The 18369-nt window shown below is 41.5% G+C and overlaps 1 protein-coding gene across 1 annotated transcript in view; it reads right to left on the bottom strand.

Moving 5' to 3' along the window:
* The window catches only part of LOC137079000 (macrophage mannose receptor 1-like), a 41861-nt gene that overhangs the window by 18319 nt on the left and 5173 nt on the right, over positions 1–18369 (bottom strand). The window contains exons 3-16 of the mRNA XM_067446943.1: positions 15900–16073; positions 13389–13544; positions 13183–13296; positions 12966–13106; positions 10454–10639; positions 9983–10140; positions 8451–8564; positions 7362–7477; positions 4968–5116; positions 4663–4859; positions 4306–4421; positions 4131–4209; positions 1068–1212; positions 445–483 (exon numbers count right to left, since the gene is read on the bottom strand). Coding sequence (XP_067303044.1) covers positions 445–483; positions 1068–1212; positions 4131–4209; positions 4306–4421; positions 4663–4859; positions 4968–5116; positions 7362–7477; positions 8451–8564; positions 9983–10140; positions 10454–10639; positions 12966–13106; positions 13183–13296; positions 13389–13544; positions 15900–16073 — 1884 coding nt within the window. The remainder of the gene's footprint in view (positions 1–444; positions 484–1067; positions 1213–4130; positions 4210–4305; positions 4422–4662; positions 4860–4967; positions 5117–7361; positions 7478–8450; positions 8565–9982; positions 10141–10453; positions 10640–12965; positions 13107–13182; positions 13297–13388; positions 13545–15899; positions 16074–18369) is intronic.

The following is an 18369-nucleotide window of genomic DNA, read 5'->3' as shown; positions in this document are numbered from 1 at the left end:
TAACACGTAAAAGTGTTTTTGTGGAAGTTTTTTTTACACTAGTTTGAAACACACTTTAAGAAAAGCCAAAAAGCCCAAAATCTCAAAATGGACTGATACATGAAACATGTTTTTGCCTGTAGTATCTCATTAGTTAGTAAGTGATGTCCCAGACGCCAACATAGTGTCGGCCCAGATCTGGTTCACGTGGTTTTAGTCCCAGTCCATCTCTGCCTCCAATAGTCTAGATGTCCATTAACCAGAAATTATGTTACATTCAATGAAACCTAAGCAGTCTACGGTGGACATAATCTGTTGTGTTTGCTCCTTGTTAGGAAAGTGGAAACAGTGAATACTCTGAAAAGAACAATTAACATATTCATTTAATAAAGAGCTAAACATTACAATTGTGGTAGGGAATACTTAAAAAGTTTTAAGAATACTGGACACGAATCAGTTACTAACCTTGGGTTGCAGTAGTTGGTGGAGGTTTTGGAGTTGTGCCTTTTGAACAAACAATAAATATAGTGTTATTGTGCTAGCAGTTGCTAAGTGCATGTGCTTGTTGTATGAAAGTAGATATGTCAAAATATAAATCATAACAGTCTTTTCTAACACTAGGATATTTTCTGACAATAACACACAGAAGGGAACCGTACATTTTTTGGGCCCTGAGCTCCTTATTCAGTTTCTTTAATTAATTATGAGTTTGCATGATGAATGAGATTGAGAAACACTTTACGCTTTGACAATAGGCATTTTGTTTTGCAGTACAAGAAAATTGGTAGAACGTGACTTCTGTGTGTGCTGTGCTTTACACATCACTACACTATTGATGATAGACAAGGCATTTTTTTAGGACTGACCAATAAACAAAATGCAATCTTCCTAAAAAAAAAAAAAATGTGGTTGTAACATAGCAACAACAAACAGCAATATAGTGTTGGCCCAGATCCGGACCACATTTGGTACACATTGATTCAAAGCATACCAGATGTGGGCCGGATCTGGGCCAACACCATGTTTGCATTTACACTCCAAGACTTAATGCAAATTTGACACATAGTATCAGATCCATCCATGTGTACCTATTGGTATCTGGCAAATCCAGTCATTATAGTAGTCACAATCACGATTGTTCCACTTGCGGTTGTAAAAAAAGCCAATTTCTGCACAGTTCCCTTCATTGTTGTAATAATTCGGATTTCCAAGCTCCCAGTTCACAAAATCAGACTGAAAAGAAATGCAAACACAAAGTCATAGAGTAGACAGTAGGTATGTTGAAGTGGACAATTATTATTTTTACCAAAGCTTTAAGCTAAAGCAGGATAGATTCTGAAATAATTACAATGTAGATCATTAAATGTTTGCATGTCTACAAACCCAAATCCAAAAAAGTTGGGGCACTGTACAAATTGTGAATAACGAAGGAATGCAATCATTTACAAATATTATTCAAATTGTATTCACAATAGAATATAGATAACATTTCAAATGTTGAAAGTGAGACGTTTTGAAATGTCATGCCAAATATTGGCTCATTTTGGATTTCATGAGTACTGTGTTGTTCCGTGGTCCTGTCCTGTTCTCCTCCCGTTTTATCCGGTGTTTGCTGTTCTCGTGGATTCTGTTCGTTTTCTGTGGATGTCTTCACCGTGGTGGATCAGCTCCCAATTCTGGTTGTTCATTGAGTCCCTGTGCCACCCAGACCAAAGCCTGTCCACATCTTCTAACAAACTCTTTACTGACTGTGGTGATATGAGATGAAACCAGCCTACATCTGACCAACTTAATATCTTCTATCTGTGTTCTAAGAAAATAAAGATTTTGGAAGGAGTTTTGTAGGTTACTGGGGCCGACTGTAAGTCTTTCTTCGGGTTTCCATCCCCAGAGCAACGGACAAACCGAAAGAGCCAACCAGGATTAAGAAAGAGGGTTACGATGTGTGGCTTCCAAGAATCCTTCCTCCTGGAGCCAGCAACTCCCATGGGTTAAGTACGCACATAACTCGTTACCAGTATCGTCCACGGGCCTCTCGCCGTTTGAGTGTAGTATAGGTTACCAGCCACCTGTCTTTCCTAGCCTGGAATCCGAAGTCGCGGTCCCCTCCGCTCACGTCTTTGTCCAGAGGTGCCGCCGCACTTGGACCAGAGCCCGTGAGACTCTGCTCCAAGTGAGAGCGCGTACCAAGGCCCAAGCCGATCGCCACCAGTTTAAGCCTCCCGCCTACGTCGTTGGTCAAAAAGTGTGGCTTTCATCTAAGAACATTCCTCTCCACTCCGTTATTAACAAGCTATCTCCCAAATTTATTGGTCCGTTCCCTATCACCAAGATCATTAGTCCGGTGGCAGTCCGCCTCAAACTGCCTCCTGCATACAAGAGGATTCATTCTGTCTTACATGTGTCCAAATTGAAACCTGTTTTTCACTCCCGTATTAACCCGCCAGTCCCGGTTTGCCCACCACCGTGTCTCGTAGACGGGGAACCCACTTATTCAGTAAATCGTATTCTGGACTTGAGAAGGAGGGGACGTGGATTTCAGTATCTGGTGAACTGGAGAGAAGTTGGGTTCCTGCAAGGGACATACTGGATTACTCTCTCATCAATGATTTCAATCGACAGGTAAGTTCCACTGGGAGCACCAAGAGGCGCTCCTAGGGGAGAGGGTAGTGTCTGGATTCTGTTCGTGTTGAGTAAAAATCAGGGAATAGTCATTGAAATGGTTGTGATGAATGTGTTTGAGAAAGGAATGAATGAGATGTGATCTTATTAAGATGGTACATGGATGTAGATTGTAAACTGAAGGATGTTTTATGTAGAGACTGAATATAATTGGATATATCATTCTGTCAATTCATTTAGCTGTTGTTTATTTTTATTTCAGACCACTATTGTGTATTTGACCATTTTATTTCATTTTTTAATATTATTTACAACTGTTTTAATTATCCGAGATTTTATTTTTTAATTTGTACACATGGTAGTCTTATTTCTCATGCATATGTTATCCCTATTTTAATATTTTTTATGTAAAGTACTTTAAATTGCCATTGGGTATGAAATGTGTTTTGCAAATAAACTTGCCTTGCCTATCTCTGATGGTATGAGGTTGCATGGATGCGTGTGGCATGGACAGCTTAGACATCTGGAAAGGCACCATTAATGCTGAAAGGTATATACAAGTTCTAGAACAACATATGCTCCAATCAAGACATCGTCTCTTTCAGGGAAGACCTTGCATTTTCCAACATGACAATGCCAGACCACATACTGCATCAATTACAACATCATAGCTGCGTAGAAGAAGGATCCGGCACTGAAATGGCCAGCCTGCAGTCCAGATCTTTCACCATTAGAAAACATTTGGAGCATCATAAAGAGGAAGATGCGATAAAGAAGACCTAAGACAGTTGAGCAGCTAGAAGCCTGTATTAGACAAGAATGGGACAACATTCCTATTCCTAAACTTGAGCAGCTCATCTCCTCAGTCCCCAGACGTTTGCAGACTGATATAAAAAGAAGAGGGGATGCAACACAGAGGTAAATATGGTCGTTTCCTAACTTTTGTTGAGGCCATGAAATTTAAAATCAACTTTTTTTCCTCTTACAATTATACATGTTCTCAGTTTAAACATTTGATGTGTCATCTATGTTGTATTTTGAATAAAATATTGAAATTCGAAACTTCCACATTGCATTCTGTTTTTATTCACAAAATGTACAGTGTCCCAACTTTTTTGGAATTAGGTTTGTATTAATTTGATGAGTAGCCATGCAATAAGTAAGATATTGTACAGTTAGCCTCTGTTCTGACAATATAAGCTACCTATCAGGATATGTGACCAACATTATATTTGGTTTTAAGGGAAGGGTTAGGGTTTGGAGATAAGTAAAGCCTCACACCACATGAGCGTAATGCTGGAACATTTCCTTGTTGAAATGTGCAATTCTTATAGGGAGACAAAAGGTCAGGTGACTCAGTGAATCACAGAAACCGTAAAAGGGCACCTGTATCTTCACATCCCCAGATTCTTTGTCTCTTATTATTATGAATCACAGAATCACATTTTGACTGTGGCAGAAACAGACCTCCATGCAAAAGATAACTTCATAAATTCCAGTAGAGGGAGCAGTAATGGGAAAATACTCACAGGGGATTCATCAGACCACACAAAACCAGAATTACTCAGCATACTGAAGCCTATCCATGCTGGGTATCCACTCCTATACCTGCAGAATAAGGACATATATGCATTGCCACCAAATCATAATGTCGTAATGGTCGCCAAATAATCACAGAGAGTCATATCAGTACAAAACACTCACGGTAGGAACAAGAGTTCTTGTGAAGAGTGGAAGCTCACCAAGTCACCACCAATTGCTTGGCAGAAATCACGTGCTTCAAGCCAAGTCTTTTTCTCATGATTTTGCTTCTCATATATCTATGAAGTAAAAATTAAAGGTGTGATTGTCACAAAAGGAGATGTATACCTTGGGCCAGATTTACTGAACAGGGCATATTAGCATAAGACCTCTATTCCAGAAAAGCACAGATGGTAGTGGACAGTTCTGTGTGTGATCTAATGACAATGCAAAAAATGTTATTGGCACTTGGTAACGCAGTCTTTGGTCTGAGCTGTCACATGTCACAGTTTCAGGAAGGAGTGTATCATTCACATTTACCTTAACACAACTGCCTGGATCTTTCTTAATCCAGCCAGCTGGACAGCTGAGCGGCTGCGTTGTTGGTGGCACTTGCGTTGTGGTAACACCCTCTGCCATTTTTTTACAGATGAACTTCTGTTTACTGTTACAGTCCAGAACATCCCATAATCCTGCTGAAGTTCCTGTTAACGTGGCCACACAACCTTGGTGTCTTTCTAGGAGGTGAACAGACAGGAGAACACATTCAGGCAGATTCAGACGTGAAACACAGTGTAAGAATAATATTCACATTTCATAAAAATTGTGATTATGTATCAACATACCTGGCATGCCTACATTAAAGTGTGTGAATTTGACTTTATCCCCATTACTCCACTGGAAGCGTTCCAGGTGCTCGGTGTTACTCAGGCCGATCCAGAAATACTTCTCAGGCCTGAGACCGACCAGGCTAATGAGAAAATTGCTCTCATACCTAATTGAAGACAAATATAATGGTACATATATTTTTTTATATATATATAAAGAAACTGTTAATATATATACACTATATTGCCAAAAGTGTTGTGACGCCTGCCTTTTGTTACAGTTGACTCAGGCAGGAAGACAGAGGCAGGCAACTGTAGAACTCAAATGAAGTTTACTGATAAAGGTTTCAGAATTACCCTTAAATACAAACACAGATGACTAACTAAACGAGGGACACAGACAAGTGGCGGGAAACTAGACAAAGGAACATGCGACAAAAGAAAACAGGAAGTACATGGAGCACAACACAACAGAAAGACAGATATGTAACATTACGCCTCCCTCCCAGTAGGCACGTCCTCCTCCACGTCCTTCCAGATCTGGAGCCCACCCAAAAAAGGTTTTGCGGAATTCTAGGGATACATGGAGGGTTCGTGGGATGGAGTGGGAGCAGCCTCGTGGGAGGCTGGAGCGGTTTCAAGGGCGGCAGAAGCGGCCTCATGGGCGGCAGGAGCGGGCTCATGGGCGGCAGGAGCGGCCTCATGGGCGGCAGGAGCGGCCTCATGGGCGGCAGGAGCTGGCTCATGGGCGGCAGGAGCTGGCTCATGGGCGGCAGGAGCGGCCTCATGGGCGGCAGGAGCGGGCTCATGGGTGGCAGGAGCGGCCTCATGGGCGGCTGGAGCGGCCTCATGTGCCGCAGGAGCGGGCTCATGGGCGGCAGGAGCGGGCTCATGGGTGGCAGGAGCGGTCTCATGGGCGGCAGGAGCGGTCTCATGGGCGGCAGGAGCGGGCTCGTGGGAGGCTGGAGCGGAGTCCAGGACAGCTGGAGCAAAGTCCAGGGGATTTAAAGTGGGCCCGAAATCGATGAGCCAGCCGTCCTGTGCTGGCTCTCCAGTGTGAGAGACCCTCTTGACAAAGGTGGTCGCGATGGAATGGCATGTGTAGGGCTCTTACAAACACAGATGACTAACTAAACGAGGGACACAGGTGTTACAGATGATAACTAACTCAACACAGCTGAACAGAACAAGACTAACAAGGGTAACCAAGGAAACAGATGGGATGAAGTGGTGGGAAACTAGACAATGGAACATGTGACAAAAGAAAACAGTACATAGAGCACAACACGACAGAAAGACAGATATGTAACACCTTTACATCAACATAAACTTTAATGGCATCCCATTCTTAATCGGTAGGGTTTAATATGGAGTCCTTGATTGATATCACCAAAGATTGATATCACCAAAGCAGCAGGTAATGATAAAGTCATGTGCTGACCAACTAGCAGAGGTGTTCACCAATATTGTCAACCCGTTTCTGGGGCAGGCTGTAGTCCCTATAGGTCTTCCACTATTGTCCCTGTTCCCCAAAAGCAAGCAGTTAGGGGTCTCAATGACTATCACCCAGTTGCCTTGACAACAATTATTATGAAGTGCTTTGAGAAGCTTGTTTAATTTCACATAAGCCAATATCCCCACTGATCTGGACAGCCATCAGTGTGCCTACTGTAGGAACAGATCAATGGAAGATGCTATCTCAATCACAATCCACACAAGCCTGTCCCATCTGGAGCATCCCGGACAAGCGGAAACCTCCCCCAGTTTCCGTTGAAGCGAACACAGAAGTGACTTAAACTGCACTTCCTTGACAGCAGAAGCGTATTGAGTCCCTTGTTAAATGCCCAACTTTACAGCAGAATAAAACATGTTTAAAGTCTGGGACAAATTGTGGTATTGGTCTATACAGCTAATTTTGGCCTTCATGACAACTGTGAAGGGGTGAATTTTTCTATAACTCATTCGTTTGCATTATAATTAAGGGTGTGGCCACTTGAGTGACAGGGGGATTGTCTTTTGTCTGCTGTCTGTTAGTCATCGTGTCACCTTTTCTGTCACCTTTGCTCATTTTCTGTTATCTGGGACGGCTTTAGGCTTCAAAAATTCCCTTCAGAAACCTACAGGTGACGTCACGGACACTAAGTACACATTTTTTACAGCCTAAAATCCACAAATATTTTTCAGATGCTGCTGTTATCAGAGAGCTACTAAACAGGTTTTGTTATATTATTATAATGACAATTAAGTTCTTCTTATCTTCTGCTTTATTTACTTAAAGTGTTGAAATCTCAAGGAAGAAACAATGATATGGAGAAGGAATCCTACCTGGACATCTAAACACTAGTGTTAAGGCTGGATTACAGACCTATAGTTTCGTTGGAGCCTTTATGATCCCCATCTCATCTGAATTACCTGTTGGCAACATCCACCAGACGAGCTCCAGTCTTCTCACACTGCAGTTTGGCCTCATTAAACGTCTTGCTCTCCACGGCAATATTATAACAGTAAGATCCATGCCGAACCCATCCCTGTGGGAACCAGACACACAACATAACTAACCATCACATGTCTCATACCATTAGAACAGAGAAACAGACCTCATCAGCTTTAAATGTCTTGATTTAAATGAAAATATAAGACTTTTAACAGTTTCTATCATTATCCTTAGTTTAATAACATCTTTAATCAGTCTAGTGGCACTGGTACTAGGTAACACATCAACAATCCACTTCAGTCATTCTACTATCTATGGACCAACGAAACAAAGTTACTTGTGAAGTGTAATGTTACACTTATTGTTTCTACTAACAAGTAGAATTTGCAACTACATGTCGACTTATTCTACTAGTCCTAACAGTCTACTAATACTGTAATGAGAGTAAGTTGACATGTAGATGCAAAGTTACTTATAGATAGTGGAACGAATGAAGTGGATTGTTGATGTGTAGCCCAGTACTCGTGCCATTAGATGGCTTAAAGATGTTATCAGTATATATGTTATCTATATGTATAATGATAAAGAAATACGTAAAATCAATAATGATTCAACACCTATCAACACACAATAATAACAACAACAATCTTGTGACAATGTTGTCCATAATCAAAACAAAGAAATTGTGGTAACCTTTTTTTTACAGTGTCATTGTTACATGTTACATGTACTTATTATATTAATAACAGTAAATGATGCATAATTACATGCAACTTACCATGAACCAAACCAAACCCTAATCATAACCCAATGGTAAGTACATGTAGTTAATTAGTACTGAAATATATAAATTACACTATAACAATGACACCTTCAAATAAAGTGTAATTGAAAATGTATATAAACTCAACAGCTATTTTGTTAACATTATTAAATGTGTTCAAAATAACACAAACTAAAAGTGACAATCTATTTTTTTATAATCTTCATTAATGTTAGTTCATAAAAATAGTTGTCCATTGATTTTTCTCTTTTGTTTATGAAGGTATAAGCCAATCTCGACTCACAGCTTGGCATCCAGGACTGATGCGCTCCGGGGCTCCATCAGGTTTGCTGGTTGATTTCTTTTTGCAAATGTAGCCGAGCTCTGTCTCACACACATGATCTGCCCATCTGCCCTGCTATTACAGAGATGAAAGACTAAATGAACTCAATAATATAAAAATACCATTTACAGGTACAGGTAATTTACTAAGGAAATAACGTTTTTAAAGGTTTTATAGTTCCACCTACGGTCCAATTTCCACAAAAGTTTGCATAATTGTTTAGAATCATATGTTGCATGTGTTCTCCTAATTTTGTGAAGTTCTGAGATTGTTGTTTAGGATTTGAGGGCTTTGGGATAAATTTGGCCATGGCCATTTTCTAAATGACCCTGTTATAGCTATCCAAAAGGTCAAGTTCTGTATTTTTATTGATAATTATTGATTCAGAGGATTTTACTGCAGTGTTTTTCTTTGAAGTTGAGCAAAAAACCTAAGACTATGCTGAACAAAACTAAGAAAGATATAATACATGTCTTATACAAGTTTTGCGCACAAATTTTGTACAAGATTTAATTGAGTACTAATGTATAATTTATTTTATAAATAAAAAAGTTTTTTTTCAAAACTTGCCTGAACTAAATTTCTCATGTAGAAATTGCATGTTTTATATAGTATTTCCACAGAATCCTTTTAATCTGCAGAAGTATTTTTTTAATACAAATGGTATTTAACTAATTATTTTATTGACAGGAGTTCTTGAGGCAAAGATATTCAGTATGAGGAGATCTAACAAATATATATTAATATTTTACATGTGAAACTGAATATGATTACTGAGATGTCAAACCTTTTTGCGCCACCTGGTGGCAGAATTCTTTCAAAATTCTTACAGACCTCTAGAGTCATGAATCAAACATGCCCACCAAGTTTCGTTCCAATCGGCTAGCATTAACTATGTCTAATAGATGCTCAAACTTCATTAGTCAATGGCGGACATGTTTTTTTTTAGATGTCTTACTAGGCAATCATGGCATTCAGACTAACGGTTGGTCGGTTAAAACAATTTTTGTATTTTTTCTCCTCTAATAGTACCACCAGGTGGTCAATTGCTGTTTTTGTTTTTTTGTTGTTGTTTTTCACTGACCAAAGATTTAGCCCATACACAGGTGTTCCGAATTTGGGTAAAATGCCAAGAGTGGCCCCACCACTTTTCAATTTTAATTTCAATTTTTGTGAGATAATTATTGATATTCAGACTGCAGAAAATATGCCTGCAGTGGTTTGGTTTAGATGGGATGACAATGTAGACCTATTTCACACTTGAGTCTACAACAAACGGTTTAGGAGATATGAGCAGTTTTTAATTTTTGACTGTTGTAGCGCCCGATTGGCCGACTGGGGTAATATCATGTCAATCTCTCCCTAAACTTAGCCTACCATCTGGCTAAGTTTCAAGTCTCTAGGCCTTACGGTTCGGGCGGCACGATCCATTTTTTTGGTGTAGCAATAATAATTAAAACCTTAACATGCTTGAACCCCTAAAAAGCACCCACCTTTCCTTTAATAAGAACACAATCCTCCATGCGATTGATGGCGTGTGAAGGTTCTCCAACTATCCACTTGGTGAAGGTGACATGAGTTCTGTCTGACCACTCAAACAGGTTCTGAGTCCTCTGATCATTGAGTCCAATCCACAGTTCATCAGTAGGCACTACAGAGCAAACACTCAAATAAACAGGTCCGCTTAGAATCCAAAACATGTGTGACTAGATCTTCCTGCTATGGCCATCCAGTGTGTGTTGCTAGAAAGCATGTTGTTGTCAGGTTTTATATATTTTTCTGTTTCTGTTAAAATGCTTTAAAAGACTTGACTATGTCCTCCTCTCCTTTGTCAAATGTGGGGGCTCGTCCGGGATCTGAACCGGGGAACTCTCACACCTGGAGTAAGAATCAAACCCCTAAACCTTTATGCATTTGTTTGATGTGTGTGTTGCTTAATGCACATTGAGATGGCTCATACTTACAGTACCCCATCTGTGATATAATGAAGCTGTGCTCCTCAATGTTGTGAACACTGGCTAAGTCTGCACCTTCCTTGTGACACGCCGCTAGTGCGTCGCTCCACGTCTTCTTGTCGCGCTGCAGATTATAACAGTGGCCGGCGTATGGCACCCACTCAACAGAAGGACAGAAGTTAACCTGATCTTTACCTGCAAGAGAAAAAGAAAGTGGTTCAATTAGTATAGTGTCAGGTTGGGGGTAGTGTACAACACACCACGTATTTGGACACCATACTTAAAATGGTATTTTCTTGTAAAGAAAGCACAAGCACTCTTTTCTAGCTAAATTTGTGGTGGAACGTGATTAAGTTGGCTTGAGAAAGAATACATCTTTTCTAATTGATCCAACTTACAGTTTTCTTAAAAATGAGAATCAAATCTCAGACAAATCTCATAGACTTAAATAAGCCCTTTTCACACAGCAATCCTGTTAAATTGCCGGAAAATGACCAGATTGATTTGACCGGTAAATGCAAAAATATGCTGTTCACACAAACTGGTGCAGGTGTGTATTGTATGGTGTGATAAAGGTGTGTATCATATGGTACCTGGTGGAGGTGCGTATCTTATAGTATGGTATAGGTGTGCATCATACAATATGGTATAGGTGTGTATCATATGGTACCTGGTGCAGGTGTGTATCATATGGTACCTGGTGGAGGTGTGTATCATATGGTATGGTATGGTATGGTATGGTATGGTTTGGTATGGTATAGGTGTATATCATATGGTATGGTATAGGTGTGTATCATATGGTATGGTATGGTATAGGTGTGTATCATATGGTGCCTGGTGGAGGTGTGTATCTTATGGTATGGTATAGGTGTGCATCATACAATATGGTATAGGTGTGTATCATGTGGTATGATATACGTAGGTGTGTATCATATGGTGCCTGGTGGAGGTGTGTATCATATGGTGTGATATAGGTGTGTATCATATGGTACCTGGTGGATGTGTGTATCATATGGTGTGATATAGGTGTGTATCATATGGTACCTGGTGGAGGTGTGTATCATATGATGTGATATAGGTGTGTATCATATGGTACCTGGTGGATGTGTGTATCATATGGTGTGATATAGGTGTGTATCATATGGTACCTGGTGGAGGTGTGTATCATATGATGTGATATAGGTGTGTATCATATGGTACCTGGTGGAGGTGTGTATCATATGGTATGGTATGGTATAGGTGTATATCATGGTATGTATAGGTGTGTATCATATGGTATGGGATAGGTGTGTATCATATTGTACCTGGTGCAGGTGTGTATCATATGGTGTGATATAGATGTGTATCATATGGTACATACTGGAAGTGTGTATCATATGGTATGGTATGGTATGGTATGGTATAGGTGTATATCATATGGTATGTATAGGTGTGTATCATATGGTATGGGATAGGTGTGTATCATATGGTACCTGGTGAAGGTTTGCATTATATGGTGTGATATAGGTGTGTATCATATTGTACCTGGTGGAGGTGTGTATCATATGGTACCTGGTAAAGGTGTGTATAATATGGTACCTGGTGCAGGTGTGTATCATATGGTACCTGGTGAAGGTTTGCATCATATGGTGTGATATAGGTGTGTATCAAATGGTACCTGGCGGAGGTGTGTATCATATGGTACCTGGTGGAGGTGTGTATCATATGGTACCTGGCGGAGGTGTGTATCATATGGTACCTGGTGGAGGTGTGTATCATATGGTACCTGGTGTAGGTGTGTATCATATGGTACCTGGTGGAGGTGTGTATCATATGGTACCTGGCGGAGGTGTGTATCATATGGTACCTGGTGGAGGTGTGTATCATATGGTACCTGGTGGAGGTGTGTATCATATGGTACCTGGTGTAGGTGTGTATCATATGGTACCTGGTGGAGGTGTGTATCATATGGTACCTGGTGGAGGTGTGTATCATATGGTACCTGGCGGAGGTGTGTATCATATGGTACCTGGTGGAGGTGTTTATCATATGGTAGCTGGTGCAGGTGTGTATCATATGGTACCTGGTGTAGGTGTGTATCATATGGTACCTGGTGGAGGTGTGTATCATATGGTACCTGGTGGAGGTGTGTATCATATGGTACCTGGCGGAGGTGTGTATCATATGGTACCTGGTGGAGGTGTTTATCATATGGTAGCTGGTGCAGGTGTGTATCATATGGTACCTGGCGGAGGTGTGTATCATATGGTACCTGGTGGAGGTGTGTATCATATGGTACCTGGTGCAGGTGTGTATCATATGGTACCTGGTGGAGGTGTGTATCATATGGTACCTGGTGGAGGTGTGTATCATATGGTAGCTGGTGCAGGTGTGTATCATATGGTACCTGGTGGAGGTGTGTATCATATGGTAGCTGGTGGAGGTGTGTATCATATGGTAGCTGGTGCAGGTGTGTATCATATGGTACCTGGTGCAGGTGTGTATCATATGGTACCTGGTGGATGTGTGTATCATATGGTACCTGGTGGAGGTGTGATGTCTGTAATGTTGCCTTTGCGACAGATGTAGCCCAGTTTCTTACTGCAGGCCATACTCTCCCACTTTGAGGCTTTCCCAGCATTCAGTGTGGCACAGTTCAGGCCGGGTTCCAGAGACGGGTGCCCTGAAGTTTATAAAAAGTGCATTTGATCAATACCAATGGGTGTGTATATAAAGTTGTGCGCAGGGGGTTAATTTACCAGGAGCCCAGTTGAGATATCGGAATGGGTGTCCATTACTCCACTGCCAGCCACTCTCAAAGTCAAGACTGTTCAGTCCAATCCACAGTGTGGAGCCGAAAGTATCCGTCAGACCTAAAGAATTAAGTATACTATATATTGAAGCATGACATACCATGTTATTCCATAATCATTTCAGAATGGTTGTGAGATCTAAAGGGAAGTACCTGATATATAGCTCTGTTCATGCAGCTCTGTGATGCTGAGGAGATCAGCTCCCTGCTGCTGACAGCTTGCTCGCGCCTGAAACCAGGTCAGAAACGAATGTGTGTTCCTCTGATATAACACACCAGTCACTGGATCACTGTCCCAGCCTGAGCTGGCTATTACACACAGTGAGCGATACAAGAAGAGGAGAAGGGTTTAGAGAGATGTTATGGTGTATCAGCAGACAGAGGAATAAAATACATGACAGGGGACAAAAATGCACAATGCACAAATGTAAGTTGGCTTTGCCAATGTGCAGGCCCAAAAATACAAACAAGATTCAACCTCTCCACACTACCGTCTCTTTCCTAAAATGGCTGCCTCTTTAATAGGCTTTGGCTCCTCCTATTTTTGGAACATAAACATACATTTTTAGGGGAAAACCTATAAGTTACAAACAGGTGACAAGACATAAACAAACAAACCTTCATGGCATTTCAACTCAACAACATATATAATTTACACTCACCTAAAAGATTATTAGGAACACACACTAATGCTGTGTTTGACCCTTTCTCCTTCAGAACTGCCTTAATTCTGCGTGGCATTGATCAACAAGCTGCTGAAAGCATTCTTTAGAAATGTCGGCCCATATTGATAGGAGAGCATCTTGCAGTTGATGGAGATTTGTGGGATGCACATCCAGGGCACGAAGCTCCCGTTCCACCACATCCCAAAGATGCTCTATTGGGTTGAGATCTGGGGACTGTGGCGGCCATTTTAGTTCAGTCAACTCAATGTCATGTTCAAGAAACCAATTTGAAATGATTCAAGCTTTGTGACATGGTGCATTATCCTGCTGGAAGTAGCCATCAGAGGTTGGTAGATGGTGGTCATAAAGGGATGGACATGGTCAGAAACAATGCTCAGGTAGGCCGTGGCATTTAAACGATGCCCAATTGGCACTAAGGGGCCTAAAGTGTGTCAAGAAAACATCCCCCACACCATTACACCACCACCACCAGCCTGCACAGTGGTAACAAGGCATGATGGATCCATGTTCTCATTCTGTTTACGCCAAATTCTGACTCTACCATCTGAATGTCTCAACAGAAATCGAGACACATCCAATTTTGGTGAGCTTGTGCAGATTGTCGCCTCTTTTTCCTATTTGTAGTGGAGATGAGTGGTCCCCGGTGGGGTCTTCTGCTGGTGTAGCCCATCCGCCTCAAGGTTGTGTGTGTTGTGGCTTCACAAATGCTTTTCTGCATACCTTGGTTGTAACGAGTGGTTATTTCAGTCAAAGTTGCTCTTCTATCAGCTTGAATCAGTCGGCCCATTCTCCTCTGACCTCGAGCATCAACAAGGCATTTTCTCCCACAGGACTGCTGCATACTGGATGCTCTTCCCTTCTCACACCATTCTTTGTAAACCCTAGAAATGGTTGTGTGTGTAAATCCCAGTAACTGAGCAGATTGTGAAATACTCAGACCGGCCCGTCTGGCACCAACAACCATGCCACGCTCAAAACGGCTTAAATCACCTTTCTTTCCCATTCTGACATTCAGTTTGGAGTTCAGGAGATTGTCTTGACCAGGACCACACCCCTAAATGCACTGAAGAACTGCCATGTGATTGGCTGATTAGATAATCGCATTAATGAGAAATTGAACAGGTGTTCTTAATAATACTTTAGGTGAGTGTTATCTATTAACATGTAGAGAGCTCAAAACAATAAAGACAAATCATATGAAAAAACTTACATCCAAGGTTCTCTCCCGCCCCTTGAGGTCAGAACCAGATGGAGTAATCAGTAGTCAGTCTGTGACACTTACAGTACTTCCTGAGTGTGTGTGTGTGTGTGTGTGTGTGTGTGTGTGTGTGTGTGTGTGTGTGTGTGTGTGTGTGTGTGTGTGTGTGTGTGTGTGTGTGTGTGTGTGTGTGTGTCTGTGTGTGTGTGTGTGTGTGTGTGTCATAGAATGTGTTTGTCAGCAGATCAGTTTCCAGTTATCCTGCTTGCATGAATGAAGGAATGTCAGAACAGCAGCATTTCTCTCATTTTCTCTTCCTTCCTTTGTCTCTTTTTCAAATCCACAGAGGCCGGTCACAGTTATAAGTATTATTGTAGAAATAGCGTTTTTATTTTAAAAAGTTGATTTTGCATCCCATGAAAAACACATGATCTGGATAAAACAGCTATTTTTACCTACACAATGTTTACTGTCAAATCAACTAATTCCGACTCAGTGGCGCTACTGTCTTTATAAGCGTAACTTTTAATATGATCAAAATATTCACGGTATTCCCTAATTTAATATCGCTAGCAAAGATATTGCAAATATTCAATGTAATGCCCAGTCCTAGTTATGATTATTCATGGGATGTTGAGATATTTGTATAAGGTTTTTTAAAATGCATGCATTATAATGTCTTGAAATATTGTATCATGAATACAGAATTCATTAAAATGCCACACAATCCTGTAGAAAGTACTGTACTCAGTGATGGTGACAGATGTTTCTGTGCCTTACATGTGGTCGGGCAGAAGCCCCACAACTTGTCTGTCTCGTAGTCCGTCTCAGTGGAGCACCACAGCTGACCGTCGGCTCTTCCCTCCACAGTGCACTCAACGTACCACTTCTCTTCATATTTAAATGGGAACTGGCACGGTTTCCCAAACGAATTACCACCCAGTGTATATGTCTCTGCAGGGCATTAAAAAAAGAATGAAAACAGTGAGAAAATGGATTACGTGTTTGATCTAAACAAATACCTAGTTCTGGCATCAAACATTATGTGCAGACTGATCGGTTCTTAAGTAATTTCTTAGTGATCACATTGTTTTCCACATAGAGCATCTGATTGGTTGCCATTGCACCAGTGGCCAATGAAAAGTCGCTCAACATTCAAATAAATGCCAGTAGTGTTACTGTTAGCAGTGCAGCGCTTTCATGAACCCTTCACCCTCCCCAGCTCCACCTGTATGCTCTAAAAAAATAAAAATTTGGGGGTAGTTTGGGTAGTTTTTGTGTTACTCAGATCCTGGGTCAGATGTAACAACCAGTGTTTGGGTAGTTTTTGTGTTACTCAGATCCTGGGTCAGGCGTAACAACCCAGTGTTTGGGTAGTTTTTGTGTTACTCAGATCCTGGGTCAGATGTAACAACCAGTGTTTGGGTAGTTTTTGTGTTACTCAGATCCTGGGTCAGATGTAACAACCAGTGTTTGGGTAGTTTTTGTGTAACCCAGACCCTGGGTCAGACGTAACAACCCAGTGTTTGAGTAGTTTTTGTGTTACTCAGATCCTGATTCAGACGTAACAACCCAGTGTTTGGGTAGTTTTTGTGTTACTCAGATCCTGGGTCAGGCGTAACAACCAGTGTTTGGGTAGTTTTTGTGTTACTCAGATTCTGGGTCAGACGTAACAACCCAGTGTTTGGGTAGTTTTTGTGTTACTCAGATCCTGGGTCAGGCGTAACAACCAGTGTTTGGGTAGTTTTTGTGTTACTCAGATCCCGGGTCAGGCGTAACAACCAGTGTTTGGGTAGTTTTTGTGTTACTCAGATCCTGGGTCAGACGTAACAACCCAGTGTTTGGGTAGTTTTTGTGTTACTCAGATCCTGGGTCAGATGTAACAACCAGTGTTTGGGTAGTTTTTGTGTAACCCAGACCCTGGGTCAGACGTAACAACCCAGTGTTTGAGTAGTTTTTGTGTTACTCAGATCCTGATTCAGACGTAACAACCCAGTGTTTGGGTAGTTTTTGTGTTACTCAGATCCTGGGTCAGGCGTAACAACCAGTGTTTGGGTAGTTTTTGTGTTACTCAGATTCTGGGTCAGACGTAACAACCCAGTGTTTGGGTAGTTTTTGTGTTACTCAGATCCTGGGTCAGGCGTAACAACCAGTGTTTGGGTAGTTTTTGTGTTACTCAGATCCCGGGTCAGGCGTAACAACCAGTGTTTGGGTAGTTTTTGTGTTACTCAGATCCTGGGTCAGACGTAACAACCCAGTGTTTGGGTAGTTTTTGTGTTACTCAGATCCTGGGTCAGGCGTAACAACCAGTGTTTGGGTAGTTTTTGTGTTACTCAGATCCTGGGTCAGACGTAACAACCCAGTGTTTGGGTAGTTTTTGTGTTACTCAGATCCTGGGTCAGGCGTAACAACCAGTGTTTGGGTAGTTTTTGTGTTACTCAGATCCTGGGTCAGGCGTAACAACCCAGTGTTTGGGTAGTTTTTGTGTTACTCAGATCCTGGGTCAGGCTTAACAACCAGTGTTTGGGTAGTTTTTGTGTTACTCAGATCCTGGGTCAGACGTAACAACCCAGTGTTTGGGTAGTTTTTGTGTTACTCAGATCCTGGGTCAGGCATAACAACCAGTGTTTGAGTAGTTTTGTGTCACTCAGATCCTGGGTCAGGCGTAACAACCCAGTGTTTGGGTAGTTTTTGTGTTACTCAGATCCTGGGTCAGATGTAACAACCCAGTGTTTGGGTAGTTTTTGTGTTACTCAGATCCTGGGTCAGGCGTAACAACCCAGTGTTTGGGTAGTTTTTGTGTTACTCAGATCCTGGGTCAGGCGTAACAACCCAGTGTTTGGGTAGTTTTTGTGTTACTCAGATCCTGGGTCAGGCGTAACAACCCAGTGTTTGGGTAGTTTTTGTGTTACTGAGATCCTGGGTCAGGCGTATCAACCCAGTGTTTGGGTAGTTTTTGTGTTACTCAGATTCTGGGTCAGACCATAAACCCAGTGTTTGGGTAGTGTTTGTGTAACTCAGATCCCGGGTCAGACGTATAAACCCAGTGTTTGGGTAGTTTTTGTGTTACTCAGATCCCGGGTCAGACGTATAAACCCAGTGTTTGAGTAGTTTTTGTGTAACTCTGATCCCAGGTCAGACGTATAAACACTGGTGTTGAGATATTTATTGCGGATTTATTTATATCTGTTCAGGGGAGAGCAGTGCAGCTCTGCCAAATTGGTGCAGGCTCTATTGTGCTATTTTATGC

The sequence above is a fragment of the Pseudorasbora parva genome, chromosome 1 (genome assembly GCF_024679245.1).
Source record: "Pseudorasbora parva isolate DD20220531a chromosome 1, ASM2467924v1, whole genome shotgun sequence".
Classification (NCBI taxonomy): domain Eukaryota; kingdom Metazoa; phylum Chordata; class Actinopteri; order Cypriniformes; family Gobionidae; genus Pseudorasbora; species Pseudorasbora parva.
Note: the sequence above shows the minus strand (reverse complement) of the source record. Positions and strands in the feature narration are given on the sequence as shown.